At 51.7% G+C, this 17,797-nt stretch overlaps 8 protein-coding genes across 8 annotated transcripts; 3 read left to right on the top strand and 5 right to left on the bottom strand.

Moving 5' to 3' along the window:
* Positions 1-1,251: 1,251 nt before the first annotated feature.
* Positions 1,252-2,120, bottom strand: J4E87_008829 (uncharacterized protein; the record flags this gene model as incomplete). Its single annotated transcript, XM_049380413.1, has 2 exons — positions 1,252-1,781; positions 1,835-2,120. 2 exons carry the CDS (start codon positions 2,118-2,120, stop codon positions 1,252-1,254), a joined length of 816 nt encoding a protein of 271 aa, XP_049229910.1.
* A 4,015-nt stretch (positions 2,121-6,135) lies between these two features.
* Positions 6,136-6,800, top strand: J4E87_008828 (uncharacterized protein; the record flags this gene model as incomplete). The annotated part of the gene is made up of 2 exons (XM_049380412.1): positions 6,136-6,144; positions 6,240-6,800. The coding sequence occupies 2 exons, from the start codon at positions 6,136-6,138 to the stop codon at positions 6,798-6,800; spliced, it is 570 nt and encodes a 189-aa protein (XP_049229909.1).
* Positions 6,801-6,940: 140 nt separating this feature from the next.
* Positions 6,941-8,364, top strand: LAP1 (Leucine aminopeptidase 1; the record flags this gene model as incomplete). Its single annotated transcript, XM_049380411.1, has 3 exons — positions 6,941-6,947; positions 7,039-7,328; positions 7,387-8,364. The coding sequence occupies 3 exons, from the start codon at positions 6,941-6,943 to the stop codon at positions 8,362-8,364; spliced, it is 1,275 nt and encodes a 424-aa protein (XP_049229908.1).
* Positions 8,365-9,063: 699 nt separating this feature from the next.
* On the top strand, positions 9,064-10,008 carry J4E87_008826 (uncharacterized protein; the record flags this gene model as incomplete). Its single annotated transcript, XM_049380410.1, has 1 exon — positions 9,064-10,008. One exon carries the CDS (start codon positions 9,064-9,066, stop codon positions 10,006-10,008), a length of 945 nt encoding a protein of 314 aa, XP_049229907.1.
* Positions 10,009-10,208: 200 nt separating this feature from the next.
* On the bottom strand, positions 10,209-11,644 carry J4E87_008825 (uncharacterized protein; the record flags this gene model as incomplete). Its single annotated transcript, XM_049380409.1, has 3 exons — positions 10,209-10,703; positions 10,756-11,598; positions 11,639-11,644. The coding sequence occupies 3 exons, from the start codon at positions 11,642-11,644 to the stop codon at positions 10,209-10,211; spliced, it is 1,344 nt and encodes a 447-aa protein (XP_049229906.1).
* A 908-nt stretch (positions 11,645-12,552) lies between these two features.
* J4E87_008824 (uncharacterized protein) lies at positions 12,553-13,692 on the bottom strand (the record flags this gene model as incomplete). The annotated part of the gene is made up of 2 exons (XM_049380408.1): positions 12,553-13,226; positions 13,356-13,692. The coding sequence occupies 2 exons, from the start codon at positions 13,690-13,692 to the stop codon at positions 12,553-12,555; spliced, it is 1,011 nt and encodes a 336-aa protein (XP_049229905.1).
* A 743-nt stretch (positions 13,693-14,435) lies between these two features.
* On the bottom strand, positions 14,436-15,597 carry J4E87_008823 (uncharacterized protein; the record flags this gene model as incomplete). The annotated part of the gene is made up of 2 exons (XM_049380407.1): positions 14,436-15,124; positions 15,171-15,597. The coding sequence occupies 2 exons, from the start codon at positions 15,595-15,597 to the stop codon at positions 14,436-14,438; spliced, it is 1,116 nt and encodes a 371-aa protein (XP_049229904.1).
* A 762-nt stretch (positions 15,598-16,359) lies between these two features.
* On the bottom strand, positions 16,360-16,995 carry J4E87_008822 (uncharacterized protein; the record flags this gene model as incomplete). The annotated part of the gene is made up of 2 exons (XM_049380406.1): positions 16,360-16,884; positions 16,942-16,995. 2 exons carry the CDS (start codon positions 16,993-16,995, stop codon positions 16,360-16,362), a joined length of 579 nt encoding a protein of 192 aa, XP_049229903.1.
* Positions 16,996-17,797: the final 802 nt, after the last annotated feature.

Raw genomic sequence — 17,797 nt, 5'->3', positions numbered from 1 at the left:
TAACGCGGGCGGAACCACCACCTTCCTCCAGGCCCAAGACATCCTTGATAGTCTCCATAAAGCCGCTGTACTGGTCTCTGAGTTGCGAAGTATTGCTTGCTTTTGGTGGTACAATGCGCTTTGGGGTATTTTGCGGCTCATGTTTTGATGGATGGCGAACGAGACGATGGTCCAGAAACAGGTTCCAGTAAAAGTAGTGAACAGCGCGAGGAAAGCGATGAGTAAACCGCCATTTTGAAGAGTCGTCGTGAGTGTGAGGCCGGCGATCGAGCCATGCGACCAATTCGTCCAGACTCCAAGGTAAACTGACTCGTGTTCTGATGCCATGGTATCTAGGTTACGTTTTAGGGGGACGAATATTATCTTGGAGACGTGCAATAGATATAAAGGGCCTTGTTAACGATTGGAAGTAGGTTATTGATAATAGTATACAGTCTTTTTGTGGATGGTAGGTGTCTAGCTATCGAAGCAGATTGTAAAGAGTTGTGCATCGCCAGAACACGATGAAGTACGCCAGACGGCTCATAACTCTGCTACCTGCTGTCTCTTCTATATTTAACGGACGATATAGCGTCTGATAGAGCGGTTGCGCGAACATACTTGTCGTTGAGATGCTTCCACGGTGTAGAACGAACCATTGGAAAGGTAGAAGCGACTTGCAGCGAGGCGCAGTTTGTTGCGATGACAGCATTAGCTGTATTAGGTAGTAGGCCAGAGCTAAGATCATAGGTTTGTGCTCTTCGAAGTGGGGGCGGGGAACGCGGAGAGATAAGAGGACGAAGGCACAAGGCTGATCAGCGAAAGTCTCACTGATTTTCCCACGCGAAGATACAGACGTCAACTGTATGGGCAACATATTCCACATTACCTGCGATTTAATGCAGTGGTAAATCTTGGGAGATCTTTTCACCGCACATTTACATCGAGTTTCAGCTCATGAGGGTCAAAGGCCTTGGACGCCCTGGCAATGGTGCCTGCGGATGGGTCAGCCTTTCCTGGATACACAGCATCATGCATATTATTATAAGCTATGCTGTAACACGAAGACGGAGGAGGAGTCGACACATGCACGAAAGGTCGATTTAAAATAGCCCCAGAGAATGAAAGGGTGGTCCCATGAAAACAATACTGGCATAGGAACCGTCTTCATTTGGGGGCTGAAAATTAGCAAACCATGGACTGATACCGAGAATAGTAGATCTGCGAATGTTGTGCGACAGCCGACGGCCTATCATACCGCAGATAGCGCAGCTACCAAGGCTGCACACCATCCTTGTTGATAACTTTGCCGCTATCCTCGTCTCTCTTCCCTTCCACAACATCCTTGATGAACACGCCCCCAATACTTGGGTCGCCCGCACCCCATTTCTTCAACATTTCCGGCCCCATGCCTCCCAATCCCGTAGCCAGAAATCCGGGGCTGATGCCAAAGACTTTGACTCCATCGACGCTAAGACTTTGTGTCCAGTCTAGCATCATCATGTTCATCCCAGCCTTACTCGAGCGATAAGCTGTTTGGGCCATGGATGGTGGCTTGGGCCAACCCTTTGGCGGCGGTGCGTTCATGAGCTTGGAATTGAAGCTACTGGAAGAGGTTTCGAGGGAAGACAGACCAGAAGTCACGAAGAGGAGCCTAGGGTGTTTGGAGGCTATCAATAGGGGCGCGAAAATATGGGTCACTACTTGGGTGGAAGTGACGTTAAGGGAGTAACTTCTGTCCCAAGCTGCGCGAATGCCTGTGGGGCTAGGATCCTTGCGCATAATGGCATCAAAAGACCCGCCTATCACACATCAGTCTGCTGCATTAGAGCGAGAGAGAGAAAACAGCACATACCGGCATTGTTGACCAGCGAATCAATGTGACCATACTTGCTCTTGATGTTCTTGAATGCGTTTTCGATCGACGCATCGTCCTCAATGTCGATTTGGATGGGGACGACATCTGACTTGGACTCCAAGACTTCATCCTTGAGCTTAGAGATGGCATCGTTTGCTTTTTCGAGAGAGCGACTACCCATCAGGATAGTGTGCGGTTGTGGTGAAGCGTACAGAGCCTTTACGGTCTCGTACCCAATGCCGGTGTTGCCGCCCGTGATGAGAACGATTGAAGAGTCTGCCATTTTGGTTCAGACGTTGTGATGCTGGCCTGGCTTTCGACACGAGCAGATAGATTCTCTGGAAAGTGTTATGGATGATAAGTTGGCTTGTCGGCTTTGTCCCCTCTTTATACCTACATAGGTAGGCACCTGAAGAATCTCGTGGGCGGCTTCCTCGCCCGGAGTTAGGAATGCGTCACCCGGAGTTAAAGTCCCCCGCATCGCGCACACTCATACCACAGGTGAGCTTGATACCTGTATTGAGAAAGCTATCGATACGTAAACCATCACTAGTAGATATGGATAAGTCGATCGCACGGTGAGGTGATGACGTTGCTGCCGACATGGATGTTGCACAGCTGGCAATCCGTGATCCCGGAGTTAGCCCACTGTCCATAGCGCTCCATTTGAGCAGCGCATTAAACCAACTATCCACTGACAAACCAATATCGGAACGGTCTGTATCAAGAGTACACTGAGGGCCATTGATTCTTTTTCTACATTACTGCCTGCGATGAAAACATCTCATGTTGGAAAGAGCTTCCCAATGACTATACCCTGAACGACAATTTACATCGCGCGCGCGCGCGTAGAAGGCACCTGGCACAGGAACAGAACATCAAACTTCCGCAGGTACAGCCTAAACACATGTACGACAAAAAGATGACAGCAATCCAGCTGCTCATCTTCCGACTATCTAAATAGGCTCATCCACTTTGACGACTTCCGTCGTTGCTGAAATTGCTGATAAAAACGACCAGGACGGCGCAGTATGCGGCACTGGCCGCAAAAAGCTCATGTCGCTTCGCTTTTGTGAGCAAGCTCATGGCAGCAGAGAAAAGCAATGTGAACACAACCAGAATCCCAACGGCATCGAAGGTGGAGTTACGATCACCCACCGATGTCAGCTTGTACATGGCGACAACCGGGAGTACCAGGAGGATAAAGATGATGAGTGTGATGATCAATCCAACGAGCTTTTCAATCCGAGACTGCGAATAGTAGTAGAGACATTTATCATCTGTCTTCTCGCGGAGCTCCTTGGTGGCGAACAGTTTCTTGATGATAGGTCAGTCACAATGAGCAAAGATGTCGTAAAGAGCTGATATTACCTGAGTGAGGGGTCCATGCATCTTACGTATGCACGTCTCAATCAGTCCGTCGAACCCGGACCACTCCCGGCCATGACGCAGCGAGACCAGGTCCTCACGACGCTTGGTGAAGTCTTCTTCAGGCTCATAGTTCAGCGGCTTAACGTTCCAGAACCAAGTCCGAAAGCTATGGTAGTCCCGGTTTGATGGTCGTTGGAAGGCGTTGAGATCACGGGCTTTGGCGAGTGTATCGTCTGGGAGAAAGTCAGGTCGCCACATCAATGCAGAGTAGTTAGTGGAGAGATTACATACCATACGTGACAAGCTTGTGCTGTATAGTACTTATGAGACCCTCCCGTACACTTTGCGTCTCTTCCCTCCTGGCTTGCTGAAGGTCGTCTTTTCGAGACATCAGACGAGCTCCATCTCCATTCTCTAAGTCCATTTCATCGAGATCTGTCAGTTTCTTCTCTAAACACCGAAGTTCATCTTGGAGTTGAAGTATCACACGGGCATGCAGGTAATTGAAGCCACGATATATCGACCAACTAGATTCGCTCGATTGGAATGCCGCCTGCAGAGGATACCCACGCGAGTACATTTTCACTTCGAGATGATTAGTAAAACTATAACACTCCCTAGTCAATATGCGTGAAAGCGTACGAGGTATGGTTTTAGTGCTGCGTATCTCTTTCTCCACCTCCGCTGGTGAAAGTTCGGATCCTTTTGGTGTCAGCGCAGCCATCCACATGATAGGGTGAGTTCCTTACCATGAGGCCTTTCTGCGACGATGTCTTGGATTGGTATTGATATATGCCCCGAGGATTGCGAATCGCTGCAAAAGCTCAACTTCTCCGAGCCGCTGCTATCTTGTGAGGCCATGTTCTTCTCGCCAATGTACTTCAATTTCAGTTACGCGGGTATTCACCAAAGATTGATCAGAAGAAAGTTATGGCAGATAGATTGCGGCAGATTCCCGCTTTAATGGGTATGCTTGCTACGGGATGTAAGACAATGGCGCCCTGGAGGGCACACAGCTCGGGGCTAAGGCAGCTAGCCGGAGCACTTGATTACTGTGGCGCATTCTAGGCACTATTAGGCGAAACTGGATAGAACAAATCGTGTCTCATGCCGCATTGAAATCGCCCTCTGAAAGCCAGGTTCCGTGCAGCAGGCCTCTGCTGTCCTTCAACCTGTACTGCCAACGACTGTTGAGAAGATGACGTTCAGCAACGGTAAATGCATCGAATGAGACACGCGTCTTCTCTTTTCCGTTAATCATCACACGTTTTCTAACCTTCATGGTGACTTCATCGCCTACGTCGAAGCCTGCCTCGCGCTGGTGGAGCATGTCAGTAGCGCTCACTATAGATTGAACGAGCGTTGCGTACCATATGGGCATCCGGATCAACGGTTGCCCCGGACTTGTTCTGCTCGCTCTCGGGGATGCCATTCTAAGCACAGGTAGAGAACACCGGTCAGTGTGAAGCAACCTAGTGGTGATGATCATCACACTTTACCTGATCTGTCATGACCGGTCAATCTTCTTAGAATTTATGGCTAGGCTTATTTATGAGTCTGGGATACAGGAGGTCAGGCTGAGTAGCTGTAATTCGGGCGCAGCTGGCCTCTATTTAGCCTTAGGCTTGACCTCAAGGCACAAAGTGAGGAAGGCTGTGCAATGACAAACTCTATTTGAGCGAACTCACCGTTCCCCATATGCCATCTTTAAGCCTCATATCACATGTTGTTCAGCTGAACGATTGTCCGCATGACAGTTTGGTGGGGTCGGTGCGTTGTGGTTGGAAGACATACATTGTGGCGCAAGGGAGCGCCCGCTCAGCTCACAGACAGCCAATAGACGAGCGGACAGTATGATAAGCAGTTCTCAGGCAAACATGCGATGTTGGGGCCGGTAAACGCCAACGTAAGCTGTCCCTAGTTGTTCTAGTTCGTGTTTGCACCGCCGCTGGAGGTCCTTCAGATGGCATCACAGCGACGAACGCAACGATAGGACAACATAAGAAGGCAGCCTCCTGATGGGTAGCCCTACAATCAGTAGTCTGGTGTATCACTTGAGATATGGCAGCACAACGTCACTCAACTGCACAACTTGCGCATACCAAGACCACCGAACCTTGTCAGAGCCCCAAGCCAATCAATCCGTCCCGGCAGAACTCGATCGTGGTACCAGTCACTGTTGACGATCTCACCTTTCTTGACCCGCGTGACGAAGAAGCCAAGAGAGAGCTGAACCTCGAAGCTGAGAGGCGCACATTGTTCCAGAATGTGTCGAATGGTGTACTTCAGATACCCAATGGTTATCGCAAGGTTGAAGTGCTGATAATACGTTGGGATGAGAGTGTCGACGAGTTCAAAGGCCACGAGCAAGAGGTGAGTCTGCGCATCATTCGAAGAAAATTGCCTAATTAAAGCGGCAGATTGGTCTCCTTGAAACGATTTTCACAACTGGCTTCGGGTTCGGATGTACCGTGAGAAGAATTCGGAACAGCCGGAATCCGCAGATCGACCTTAACCACCATATATTGACCCATGTGCACGAACACGACGGCGAAGACAATCTGCTGATTGTGTACTACACGGGCCATGGTGTCCGTATCGAGGATGACAAGGGCTGCAGTCGACTGCAGTTATCTGCGTAGGTAGCCTGAGGAATTCCAGCATTCGGTCATTAACACGTAGCAGGTCACGAAATTGGGATGAGAGCAGTGGCCATGCTTATGCTCCTACAGCATTCTGGGATGAAGCAGAAGCACCTCTCAAGTTACACGCAGCAGCTGATACACTAGCTATCTTAGATTGCTGCTCCGCGAGTACTGCTGCTGTGACCCATAAAGGCAGAAACGAAGAATTGCGAAACTATCAGTTGTTAGCGGCTTCTTCAGCAGACGAGTATACACGTGGGCCAGGACAAGAATCTTTTACTCATGCATTGTGTGAGTCGCTTCGCGAACTCTTATTCGAAGCAAAGGGTGGAACATTTCCAGTCATCAAACTGTGGGAAAGAATCAACACTAAGAGAACAACACAGGCCGCTCTGATGTGGGATCGCTTACAGCGATACAAACGTAATGTGGAGCTTGGACGACTCGATCCAAATCCAGAACGGGACGAGTCTTTTCGCAACGAAGAACCGGAAAAAGCCTCACTTGTTTTGCGCTTCTCGCTCAAAGAAGAGGAGCTCGGCAACTCTCAGGTTGAGATGCTTGCCCGACAATTGCCCGCAGTCTTCAAGGAGGCCGGGGTTCTTGTGCGGCGAATGGAGTACGTGGAGCTTGAGCGACGAGACGATGCAGCGAAGGCTTTCCGCGCCGAACCTGGAAGACGGTATGATCCAGCGAAAGCTTTCCGTAAGGTCGTTCACCAGGTACAGGAAAACATTTCCAGCGACAAGATGGGTCATGGCGAGCATGAGAAACAGTCTGCGACACTTGAGCCAAGGAAGCGCAAAAGCTCGTACTCAGACACGCTTCTGGCAGCTAAGAGAAATGCGAGAGAGAGCTCGCTCACGTCAGAGGAAGCCACCGATTCAGGCTTGTGCACGCCGCCGAAGAGACATACAAAGCCGGGGTCTGAGGCTCATAAGTGCTGAGGGATGTTGAAGGTACTGTGGTTGCATATTTTCATTGCCAGGGCATGATCGAGCCTCAAAGGGCGTCTGGAAGGTGCGCAATCCTTACTCCGAAGAATGTATCTGAATGCGCAATAGATGGAAGTCTGGTACTCTAGATAATGGAATGTCAATGGTTGACGTGTGTACCTGGGCAGCGACTAAGAGGAAAGCGTGACCTCGTGACGGATGATCTACGCGCTTGGCTGAAACAGGACAGCTCCGCCGCTGTCTCCGCATCATCGCGTCAACCCAGCCACCGTGCCGGCTGCCATAGACGTTATCACAGCTCTTGCTACCATCTACACTCCAGCAAACATGAAGTCAACGACGATCTTACTACCTCTGTACACTGCAGCCCTTGCAGCTGCAGTTTCGCATCCCAAGGACCCCCAGGCGGTCCTGCAGGAGCCGCAGCTTACTATCATCGAGCCAGACGAGTATCTTATTGAGCTGTCTCCGGGCGAGACAAGATGGGTTACCGAAGATGAGAAGTGGGAGCTGCGTAAGGTATGACATCCCAGCACCGACAGCAGATAACGTGGAGCCTACCGCTGACACGATGCAGCAAAACATCAACTTCTTCGACATCACGCACAATGAAGAGCTCGGCACGCTCGACCGCCGGTTCAAAGCCGAGAGCGTCAAGTTCCCCGAAAAGCCTGTACACAACGAGACCATCGTTCCTCTGCTCAAGAAGCTGGAGAAGAACAACATGCGCGAGCATCTCGAGACCTTCACCTCTTTCCACACGCGATACTATAAGTCCAAATACGGAGTCGAGAGCTCGGCATGGCTTCTTGGCCAGGTCAACAAGACTCTCGCGGATGCAGGCGCTGTCAAAGCCTCCGTGAAGGCGTTCCCTCACCCATGGGGCCAGTCCTCCATCATCGCCACCATTCCTGGCAAGAGCGACAAGACAATTGTCATCGGCGCTCACCAGGACAGCATCAACCTCTTCTTCCCAGCTCTCCTGGCCGCCCCAGGCGCCGACGACGACGGCAGCGGTACCGTAACTATCCTCGAAGCGCTGCGCGTTCTCCTCAAGTCGGAAGAGATCCTCAAGGGCGAAGCAGACAACACAATTGAGTTCCACTGGTACTCTGCTGAGGAAGGAGGCCTCTTAGGATCGCAGGCCATCTTCCAGTCATACGAGAAGGAGGCTCGCAAGGTCAAGGCTATGCTTCAGCAGGACATGACCGGCTACGTCCAGAAGACGCTGGACGCGGGCGAGCCTGAGTCTGTTGGTGTCATTACTGACTTCGTTGACCCCGGTCTCACCGAGTTCATCAAGAAGATCATCACTGTCTACTGTGGCATTCCGTATGTTCTGACCAAGTGCGGTTACGCTTGCTCAGATCACGCCAGTGCGTCCAAGGCCGGCTACCCGTCAGCCTTCGTCATTGAGTCCGACTTCAAGTACAGCGACAACAAGATACACACAACCGAAGATAAGATTGAATATCTGAGCTTCGACCATATGCTTCAGCACGCGCGTATGACGCTTGCTCTGGCGTACGAACTTGCTTTTGCGAAGTTCGACTAGCGGCCATGAAGTAGGATAAGGTTTACTTCCCGTCGTCGACATGGATATTTCGTAGTTATTGCACGAACAGTCAGCGGTTTTGCAGTCATGAATCAACGTATTGTTAATGATCCTCCAAAACATCGAGCACTCCATGTGGTGTCTATGCATGCGTCTGTCGCTGCATATGTGATTCGGTGTAGGGCGTGCGCGCTAACACAATGCTCTAGTGGTGACCTGTTTACCCTCATCCCGGAGCCGCGTCCGCATGGCTAGCTGAGATTTCCGAACGGACGTTGCTTTCCCACTTTCTGATCTTTCTCGGTCTGGCCAAACACATCCCCAGTTTCTAGATACTATTCACACGTTGTCGTGGTCACTACTTCAGACGAACAAGATGAGTGCATGCAGGTGTAAGCAGAATCGCCAGAAGGAAGATGTATGGCGAACGTACCAACAATTACAAGAGTACGCTCTTCCCTCCACCTTGGCGAGTACATGGATTGATCTACAAATAGGGCTATGCAACAGACAAGTTCCATCAATGACAAGCTTCAAGAATTGAAAAAGGAAAGAATGCGGCTTCTGGTCGAGAAGCGTGCTCTATACGCGAAGTACGTGGAAGAATGCATTGTTTTCGCTCTCAAACGTACAACACACTAACGCATTCTTCCAAGGACGTCGCGAGCCACTGTAAGATCTCACAGTCGAGCTTGGAATATGGCCTTCTGCGATGAGATGCAACGTCTCTTGCCACGTGAGATACGCGAAATGATCTATGAAGAGCTCTGGAGCGCGAGTGGCGGCGCAACCGCTCCTGTGCACAAGTCCTGGAGCCACCTGTGCGACCTTGTAAAGGAAGACTGCTATTGTAAATTCGGAACTTTGGAGGAGTGTATGGGACACAAAGCAGCTCCACACTTCATCAAACAGTCCTACGTTGGGATTGAGACCGCGCGCGAGGCGCTGGAGATGTGGTACAAGATGGTACCTGGAGGATCGAATTACCGCCACCTCTTCGCAACTACGCTTTCTGAGGCAATCCGGCTACTCACTGCAGATGCTTTCAAAGTTGGTCTCAAGCCTACAGCGGTACTGAGAGGACTGATTGTTGAGGTCCCCGTTAAGGACCTTGTTGCTAGCCCGGCCGAAGCGCAGGCCATGGTTGACCAATTACTTCGCATCGTTCATAAACGCGACTTCCACCTTTACATCCGACTGCCCCAGAGAAACATCCGACTCAACCTCTGGACCCCCATTTTTGAACTATTGCGACCCGTATTGACAGCTTTCAAGGAACACAGTCGGAACATACGCGTTCAGTGGTTCTACCAACCAGACAGGACTTCGACTATAAAGTACGACCTCAACCCACATATCCGGGATCCCGGTGCGGAATGGAAGGAATATTTGATAGAAAGTTTTTTCAAACCGCGACAACAGTGCCTCCAGGTCAGACACAGGGACTATCTTGTGGAAGACAATCCGGATTACGACCCTCAACATCACGAAGATACAACCAACAGAATGAACAACTGCTTCGGCAACGATCCAGAGACGGATTCAGAGGACGGATCTGACACTGGCTCAGATGATGGGTCTAATACTGGCCCCGACGAGGAAAGCCCGTATTGTAGTTCGGATGAGTCGTATGATTCAGATTGAGATGTAGAGACGGGGAAAGAGAGCGCGATAGCGGGGCTTGGTTTGGTGCCTAGCACTTTGATTTCATCTATTTTAGAGATGAGGGAACCTTCGTTTCCCTAGGCCACGGGAAAGCCAGAAGCAAAGTACGACCGATTTTAGTCTCATTGTTACTGTAGGACTACTTTGCGGCCATATCCTGAGATATGCCTCAAACAAGCTTACGTTTGATGAGAAGCGCCTGACTGCTGTCCGCCTTGAACATCATCCATCTCTTCACCGTCGCTTCCAGCATTCCCGTCGCTTCCATTATCATCACCCTCATCACTTTCCTCATCATCCTCTTCGTCCTCCTCGTCATCATCATCATAATGGTAGTAGGTGTTGCCAATGTAGCCAATGTGGCCACCGTGCTCGTCATCGTCGTCACTCGAGTAATGGTATCTTGCCCGCCGCAGGTGATCTCCGAGGGCCGTATTACAATCGGGGCACCGACAGACTCCTTCCTCATGCTTCAAAGTCCCTGTTTCCATGTACTCGCGCAGATAATCATGGGGCGGAGGGCCGTCATCTGTGCCAGAGTAATTGAGCGAATCCATGTAGGATTCATGGCGGTCTTCGAGTTCTTTTTGAGTGAGATACGCCTGGCTCTCTGGATTGAAATTTGGGCGATCCTCATCCCGGTACAGACGGTGCTCGTCTGGAATTCTGCGTCGCTGATGCGTGTGGTCAGCTGGATGCGAAGTGCGAAAGTGAAGAAAAACAAACCGCATCAAAGAACGCTACTGCGTTCGCTTTCCATTCCTCCTCGGGCTGTGTCATAGCATCCAAGATGTCGTACGTTGCCACATCGTCACTCCTATTATAACCTCCCTTGTAGATAAAGGTGGCTTTCACGATCGCCCCTTCGTCCTTCATCACTCTCACCGGTTCTCGAAACGTGTCGAAAACCTCTTTCCAGAGGTTGAGCCTGATGTGACTGTGGCAGACTTCAATCTTGAACCGGAATCCCGATTTGTTTTGGATCTTCAAAAGAGGCTCGGTGATGAGTTCCCGGCGATGTTCTGCACTCCTGATATCGCCCCAACCCTCTTTTCCCGGTTCCAATGGCACCCGTGGTGGAACGAAATCGTCCACATTCATGCTGATTTCCAGCTTTCTTATGAACTGGGCTGGTTCGCGTCCAATGTTGAAAGCGTCCTTGCAAATGATCTCCTGTACACCCTTGGCGGTCCACGCGTAGAGTAGCTTGTGGTGCTTGGTCGCTGCAATGTTGTACCATGACTCCACTAGTTCTGTCGCCATCTCTGATCCAACCAGCTCCGGGCGCACAAAGAATGGGAGACATAGATGATATGGACAGTTTAGGTTCTTAGTGTTGAGGCACAGACGGCAGGTGCTGTTGATGGTATTGCGCATGTAAACGAGGCTTTCCTCAACGGTATGTTCGTCCCAGACCTGGGCCCAAATCATGTCCCGAACTTCACGAGGCAGATAGTGTTTTATCAGCATGTAGTTCGTTGTTGCGTAGGCCAAGAAGATAGGACCGCCTTCGCGGTGTAAAAGTCTGGTGGCAGAATTAGTGATTGCGCGAACGTGGAAGGGAAGCAGCTGCATGTACATTGGTTCTATTTGACTGCCGTGCAAGAACCACCATGGATGCTTCCAGTATAATTGATGAAGTTGAGTGTTGTAAAGCGTAAGCAATTTCTTGAAAAGAGGAAACTGGTGTTCATCATTCAGACACCTAAGACACTAGTAAGCTTTTCTGTAAGTCGTTGCCACATGACTATAATGCTTACTCGGAGATTTTGGGGGCGTACACCTCGGGCGTTTGCATCTCAGTCGCCATGTTGGTACTTTTATGAGGACGATTGATGGTAGCAACGCATTCGAAGTTTGGCGCGATCAAGGGTTATATCCGTTCGCTCCAACGCCAAGACCACCCCTCACGACTATCATTTGGAAGGATGTTCAATCCGATTCCGATAGGAACACCCTTGTCTTGTGGATTGTAGCCACCTGCAAAAGCGGGACGTTGTCCAGGTATGGGGGTGCGCGACAAGGACATTCGATGCGATGACGAACGAATTACATCGGAAGGATCGTTCCTGCAGACGATCTTCTTATGCGAAGTAACGCATAAACGCCACTGACAACATTGTGTGATCCTAGAAGAACAAGTCTATGAGAGAGTCAGGGCACGTAGCATGGTCCTAACGTTCGCGACTCATGTGTGCATGCACAGCACAAAGCCGAGCTAAGAGGTTGGCCCTGCTTTGTGCTACGCGACCGAGCTTTGGGTCAGCCTTACTTCCAATTGAGCATAGCATCAGCAACACGATTGATTGTTCAGTCAAGCTTCCTAGAAGGACATGATGTGTGATTCGAAGAGTTACGGCTCATCCATCTAGATGCGATTCGCAGCAGCGACAAAAATCATGAAAAGGTGTGAGTCCAAGATACAGAGTCATGTACATGCCGTGTACATGAGTGAAGCAGACCAAATGAACAGACATGGAGTGCGCGACAGATCTTGAAGGAGCTCAAGAGGCCATGAGCAAGCTATACCAAGCCATAGAGCGGTCGAGGCAAGGTGCCACAGACCTGGCTGCCAGTGTTGCCAGCCTGGAGCTTCGCACCCTTTAGGCCAACATAGGCTTCGCGCCTGGCTGGATTGCCAACAGTGACACTCCAGGTCTTCAAGCCATAGTAGACCCCAATGTGGTGTACGAGCCAACGTCCGAAGCTGCCTCCAACGTCTTCCTCGGGTGTCTCAAAGAGCATGAGCTCCTTCTTAATAGCCTCAGCCTCTGTAGGCGAGCGGAGATCGTTCATCTGCCCGTTCCTTCCAACGAAGACGATCTCGTCGTCTTCGCTGTCCGGATCGGCAGGCAGGCCGTCCTGCTCTGCCTTGCGCTCCTTTTCTTCCCAGCCCTCTACGAACTTGCGCACTTCGCCTTCAAGGTCCATGAGCAGACCCTTGGCACCGCGCGATCGCTTCAGCTTCTCGCGCAGCTCCTTGGGCACGACACCGGGAGTCGTGGGCTTGTTGGCTACAGTCTTGGTCGCGGACTTTTGGGCGACGGCGGCGGTCTTGCGTTCGTTGGACTGGCGCTTGAGGCCGGCGTCCCAGAGCGGAGCGAGATAGTAGGGTACATTCTTGGACGTGTAGGTAGGATGGACCTCCCAGTCCTTCGGCAGCGGAGGCTCAGCGTAGGGGTTGTTCAGGAGGCGGTCTGGCTAGAAATCAATTGACGCGCACTTTAAACGATGAATTACTCGCAGTGCATGGGAAGATCAGGAGATGGTGTCGCGATGCGCAAAGCGTCTCCAGCGGAAGGGGGAGGGGCAGACCCTCAACGTACCATTCTCCCAACGCTGCCTGCGCCTTGACCCCTCTTTGCCCCGGAGCAGGGCTTCACGCCTCTTCAAGCTGTCGCGACGGAGTGGTTCCTTGCGATGATAGTAGCCACCCTCCTTTGCAGCTGCCGAGGCACCTACGGGGTGGGCGGCAGCGGCAGGCGCATCATGGTCGAGCGGTATCGCAAGCGTAACCGAGGTACCCTGAAGCGCATCACCAGGGGCGGATATAGCCACCGAGCTGAGCGCAACTGTTGCTTGCTCGGTCCACGCTTCGATGTCGATGGGCTGAGGCGGGGCAGCTGCCTGCTGAGGGCTTGAGGGAATATCGCCGACGGCCATTGTGGTGGCGTTGAGGGTGCGAACTACGGGAGGCGTGGTAGGGATGGGCTTCAACAAAGGGAGATGCTACGAGATCGTAGTAGATAGATATCTGAACAGAGGACAAGGAGACAGAAGTCTATTACCCACTGAGCATGTGTTTAGGGGCAGATGGCGATAAAGGCCGCGGCGCGATAGGAGTCATTAGGTCATGGTCGTAGTTCGCGTCATGCTCGCCAGCCAATCAAGCCGCAAACGTGGGGCAAGCCACATACCTGTAGGTACCATACATGGATGGAGTAGTACAGCAAGAGTCACACGTCTACACGCAGTCATCTCTGCAGTCAAGCAGGCCAAAAAGTGATGGAATAGCTGTTGATAGTCGCCGTCCCTTCAGGGATTACTCATGTGAGCTACGAAGCCGATGCAGCAGCTGTGTCACATGTGAATCGTCATCTATAGAGCTTCCTCCCTCGAATGCTTCCAACCGCTGTTAACTTCACAATTACGTTGAAGCTGAATCGGTCCAGACTGTCACTTGTCAGGACCATCATCACCGAAACTTGTGAATACATGGCCTAACGAGGCTGTACGATCATATATGACCATGAGCGCAACGAGCTGCTTCATCTTCCTGCTGATACACCCACGCGTCTTGAGGATGTCTGTTTCAATGTACCGCATGATTCAGACTCCGCTGTTACAGGAGCTTAGTGTACATAGCCTCGTTGTTTGAGTAAGATAAGCATGCACAACTGCCAAGTCTACGCCTCGTCTGCCCAGAACTTGTCAATGTCAGCTGGGGTTGTGATGTCGTTACGTTCAGCAAACTCCTTCCAATCCAGGGTTGGCTGATGCCATTTGCGAATCGAGACGAACAACTTCTTCGACGACCTGCGCTTCCCATTCGCACGACGTTTGACTTCCACGAGCGGCCAGTCCGTCTCTTGAATGTCTCCTCCCTTGCCCTGTATAGCTAGCTGTAGGCATTTCGTGTACCACTCCGGTAGTCCGTTGATCTCGACGTCTCTGATACCCCGGAGGGATGCCAGGCTTTCAAGACCGAACATGAACTTCCCAGTGTCTTCAGGAATACTAGGCTTTACGACCTGCTGCCAGGTAGGACGATCGCGCAGCATCCTCTTCATCTTGTCTTGTGAGACGAGCTGGAAATCAACTTTCAGATCTTGCAAAAGAGACTTTTGGTCGGTGTCATCTGCATGCTCTTTCAGAATCTCGACAAGATACTCAAGTCTTGATCGCTGACGCTTAACCGCCCAGTGGCTATCGACATCGGGTATTACGTCGATATGGATGCTTCGCAGGTTACGTAGTAGAGGGAGTCGATCGGGATGACCGAGAGGTCCAAAGACGAACGGGCTCCGTAGTGACTTTGGCCACATGGAATTTCCATGTACAGTAAAGTTGTAGGTATTCGACCCATACATAACCGCTGGAAGCATTAGTACAGAATGATACGAGTCAACGGGATGACTTACACTTGGTCTCATTGGAGACGAATTTACTCACTCGGAATAATTGTGTCTCGACCGTAAAATGGTTATAGCGGCGCACTTTCGTGTTTTTGTAATATGGATTGCTTCCTATCTTGTATGAGAAGTCTTCGTCCTTTCGGAAGGCATTTGTGGTCCAGTCGGGTTCGTTGCTACTCGACCATCCATACCGCTCGAATGTAATTTCCATGTTGTGTGGGATCAGAAACGAGTATACGTGGATTCGCAGTTCCGCCGGAAGGTCGAGCAGGCGGAAGCCTATCATAGATGGTGATGAGTAGTTGCGAGGCGTCTGCTCAGTGTCGTTGGCATGCTCGAATTCGTCCTGGAGAGTAATGACTTCCTTTCCCTTGTATGTCTCGTGTAGGAATTCGACTTCATCAGAGTCTGAGTCGGTATTAGAGGACGTCATTGTTTTGCTGTAACGACGACCTGTGGATGTTGAGATCGTGAGCGATGGCTTGAAATATTCGCAGGAGGCCGACAATTTGAAGTTGATCAGCTTATCGACTGAGCGGTACCTTGGTACTACACAGCAAAGGCTACCTACGCCAAGACCCAGCGTTCTAACGAACCCGCGACCTGGAGCGAAGTGATCTGGGGCGACTGCTGAAGGATTAGTTCTTGAAGACACGAGGAACGAGGAGAATGTTACCAGTGGTAGCGTGATATACACGACGGTAGAAGGCGCGGTGTTGGGGCGGCAATCCAGGCTGCAGGCTGCAGCGCCAAGATTTCCTGCATAACGGAAGCAAACGCGACTGCGCCGCAGGCAAAGGTACAGATTTTGACGCGAATCCCGGGATGCTTGTTACCGTGCAGAATAGGCCATTTTGCGTTGTGCGTTCGAAGGCTATGCAGGGTTTCTCGACAACGAGGAAGCGTCGAAAGTACAATGGCGCTCAAGCGAGCGGACGGGAAGAGACGGGAGGAGATGACTGCGTGGCGACAAATCCAGGATTTATCAGTGTTGGATTTATGAAGAGCACTCATTTATTGCAAGCACACTGTTCTGAACTGCAAGCGTCTGCATATGCACCATCCATCATCTGCAAGTATGAGGCAAGGCTTGAGTCCAATGTGGACGCCATTGCTTGCAGTAGCTGCGATGCATAGTCTCCGAGTATAGCATGACGGTCCAAGAAGAAACCACCTAGACAGCGCGTTGGCCATCTTATGCAGTCCCTGCGGTTTGTTCGTCGCGGGCCATCTCCTCTGCCAGCCATTCGGCCTCTTTCTGCATCTCGTCGTCGCTCCTGGGCTTGCGGCTATCGTTGTCCACAGCAGGAAAGCGACTCTTTCTCTCTTCTTCAGCGAGACCTGCCCCGGCTGCCCTCTCCTTGTTGGCTAGCTGCTTACTGAGGTCTGCGTCCTCGCTCTCCATCATGGCGTATATAGCGTCTGTGCCGCCCTTCTCTTCTAGGTCGTCCTTCTTGCGAGGAATGATGTGTGCATGAACGTGAGGCACGCTCTGGCCTGCATCGACGCCATCCTGTATGGCGATGTTGAGAGACGAGGCACTGAAGACTCGCTCCACCATGCGGGATACGCGTTGTACAGTCAGGAAGAGGTCTTGCACTTCGGCAGCGGATAGATCGTTGAAACGTGGCACGACCCGACGCGGCGAAACCAAGACATGGCCGGGCAGTAGTGGCTTGAGGTTGACTATGGCAAAGGACAGGCGTGTTAGGTGGAAGACCTACATGGAGTTAGCTTCAGCTGCGACTACGGCAGCGGCTGCACAGGCACAACGCACCTGGTTGGTGACGACAAAGGAGCCAAACTTGACGACGTCCTTGGTGAGCGGCATCCTCCCCGTGTGTCGCCTCAGATGGCGTCTAAGCGTCGTCGCAAGCACTGAGGCGCCAAGCAGTCTCAACTCAGCGCCAGCGGGCGACGGCGCACGGAACATTCCTCGTGCGCTTCCATGCACCATGCACGCCATACCTCTTCACCCCACCACCGCCGTAGCGCCCACGCTACACCGGAATCTCGAGGCGAGGCGACCAGAGGGCCCCGTTCTCGGCCCAATCTCATATCGTGTCACATGCTGAGTTGCAGGCGGCGCAATCCGCGTCGAACTGATGCGACGCGTGCTGAGGTGCTACACATCGATTCGCACACCCAGACGCACGTCCAGCACCGTGGGGACGCCGACGCCGCATCGTGGGGTTGGCCGCTGTCCGCGCAATCTGCAATGACGCCGCCGACGCCCTCTGCCCTTACTCCTCCTCCGCCGGCCGCCTATGGCACTATAAATCTCACATCCTCTGCCTGAAGCCCATGCCCACCTGCACTGCTTGCTCTTATCAATTCCCGTTACTACTGTGGAGCGCCTAGTGGACCCTTTTCACTCAGACCTTTCTGCTAGCACCCTCTGACTCCAAGCTTAGCTTACTTGGACCGCCTACTCCACCAACAGGACACGCCAAGAGGGTCTCATAACTGAGCTTGGCTGGAGCATAGGGTTTCGAGCCCGGCCCGGCTTTCAAACAAATTACCCTCCAGCGCAAACACGCCTCCGCCTCCGCCTCACCCGCTTCTGCCTTTGCACAGACAAGCTACTATTGATTGACTTGGCACTCTGCACTGGCGGCGATCCTACATTGTGC

Source organism: Alternaria ethzedia (assembly GCF_023757985.1).
Source record: "Alternaria ethzedia strain BMP 0044 chromosome Unknown scaffold_29, whole genome shotgun sequence".
Classification (NCBI taxonomy): Eukaryota; Fungi; Ascomycota; class Dothideomycetes; order Pleosporales; family Pleosporaceae; genus Alternaria; species Alternaria ethzedia.
The sequence above is the reverse complement of the archived record's forward strand: the minus strand, read 5'-3'. Positions and strand labels throughout refer to the sequence as shown.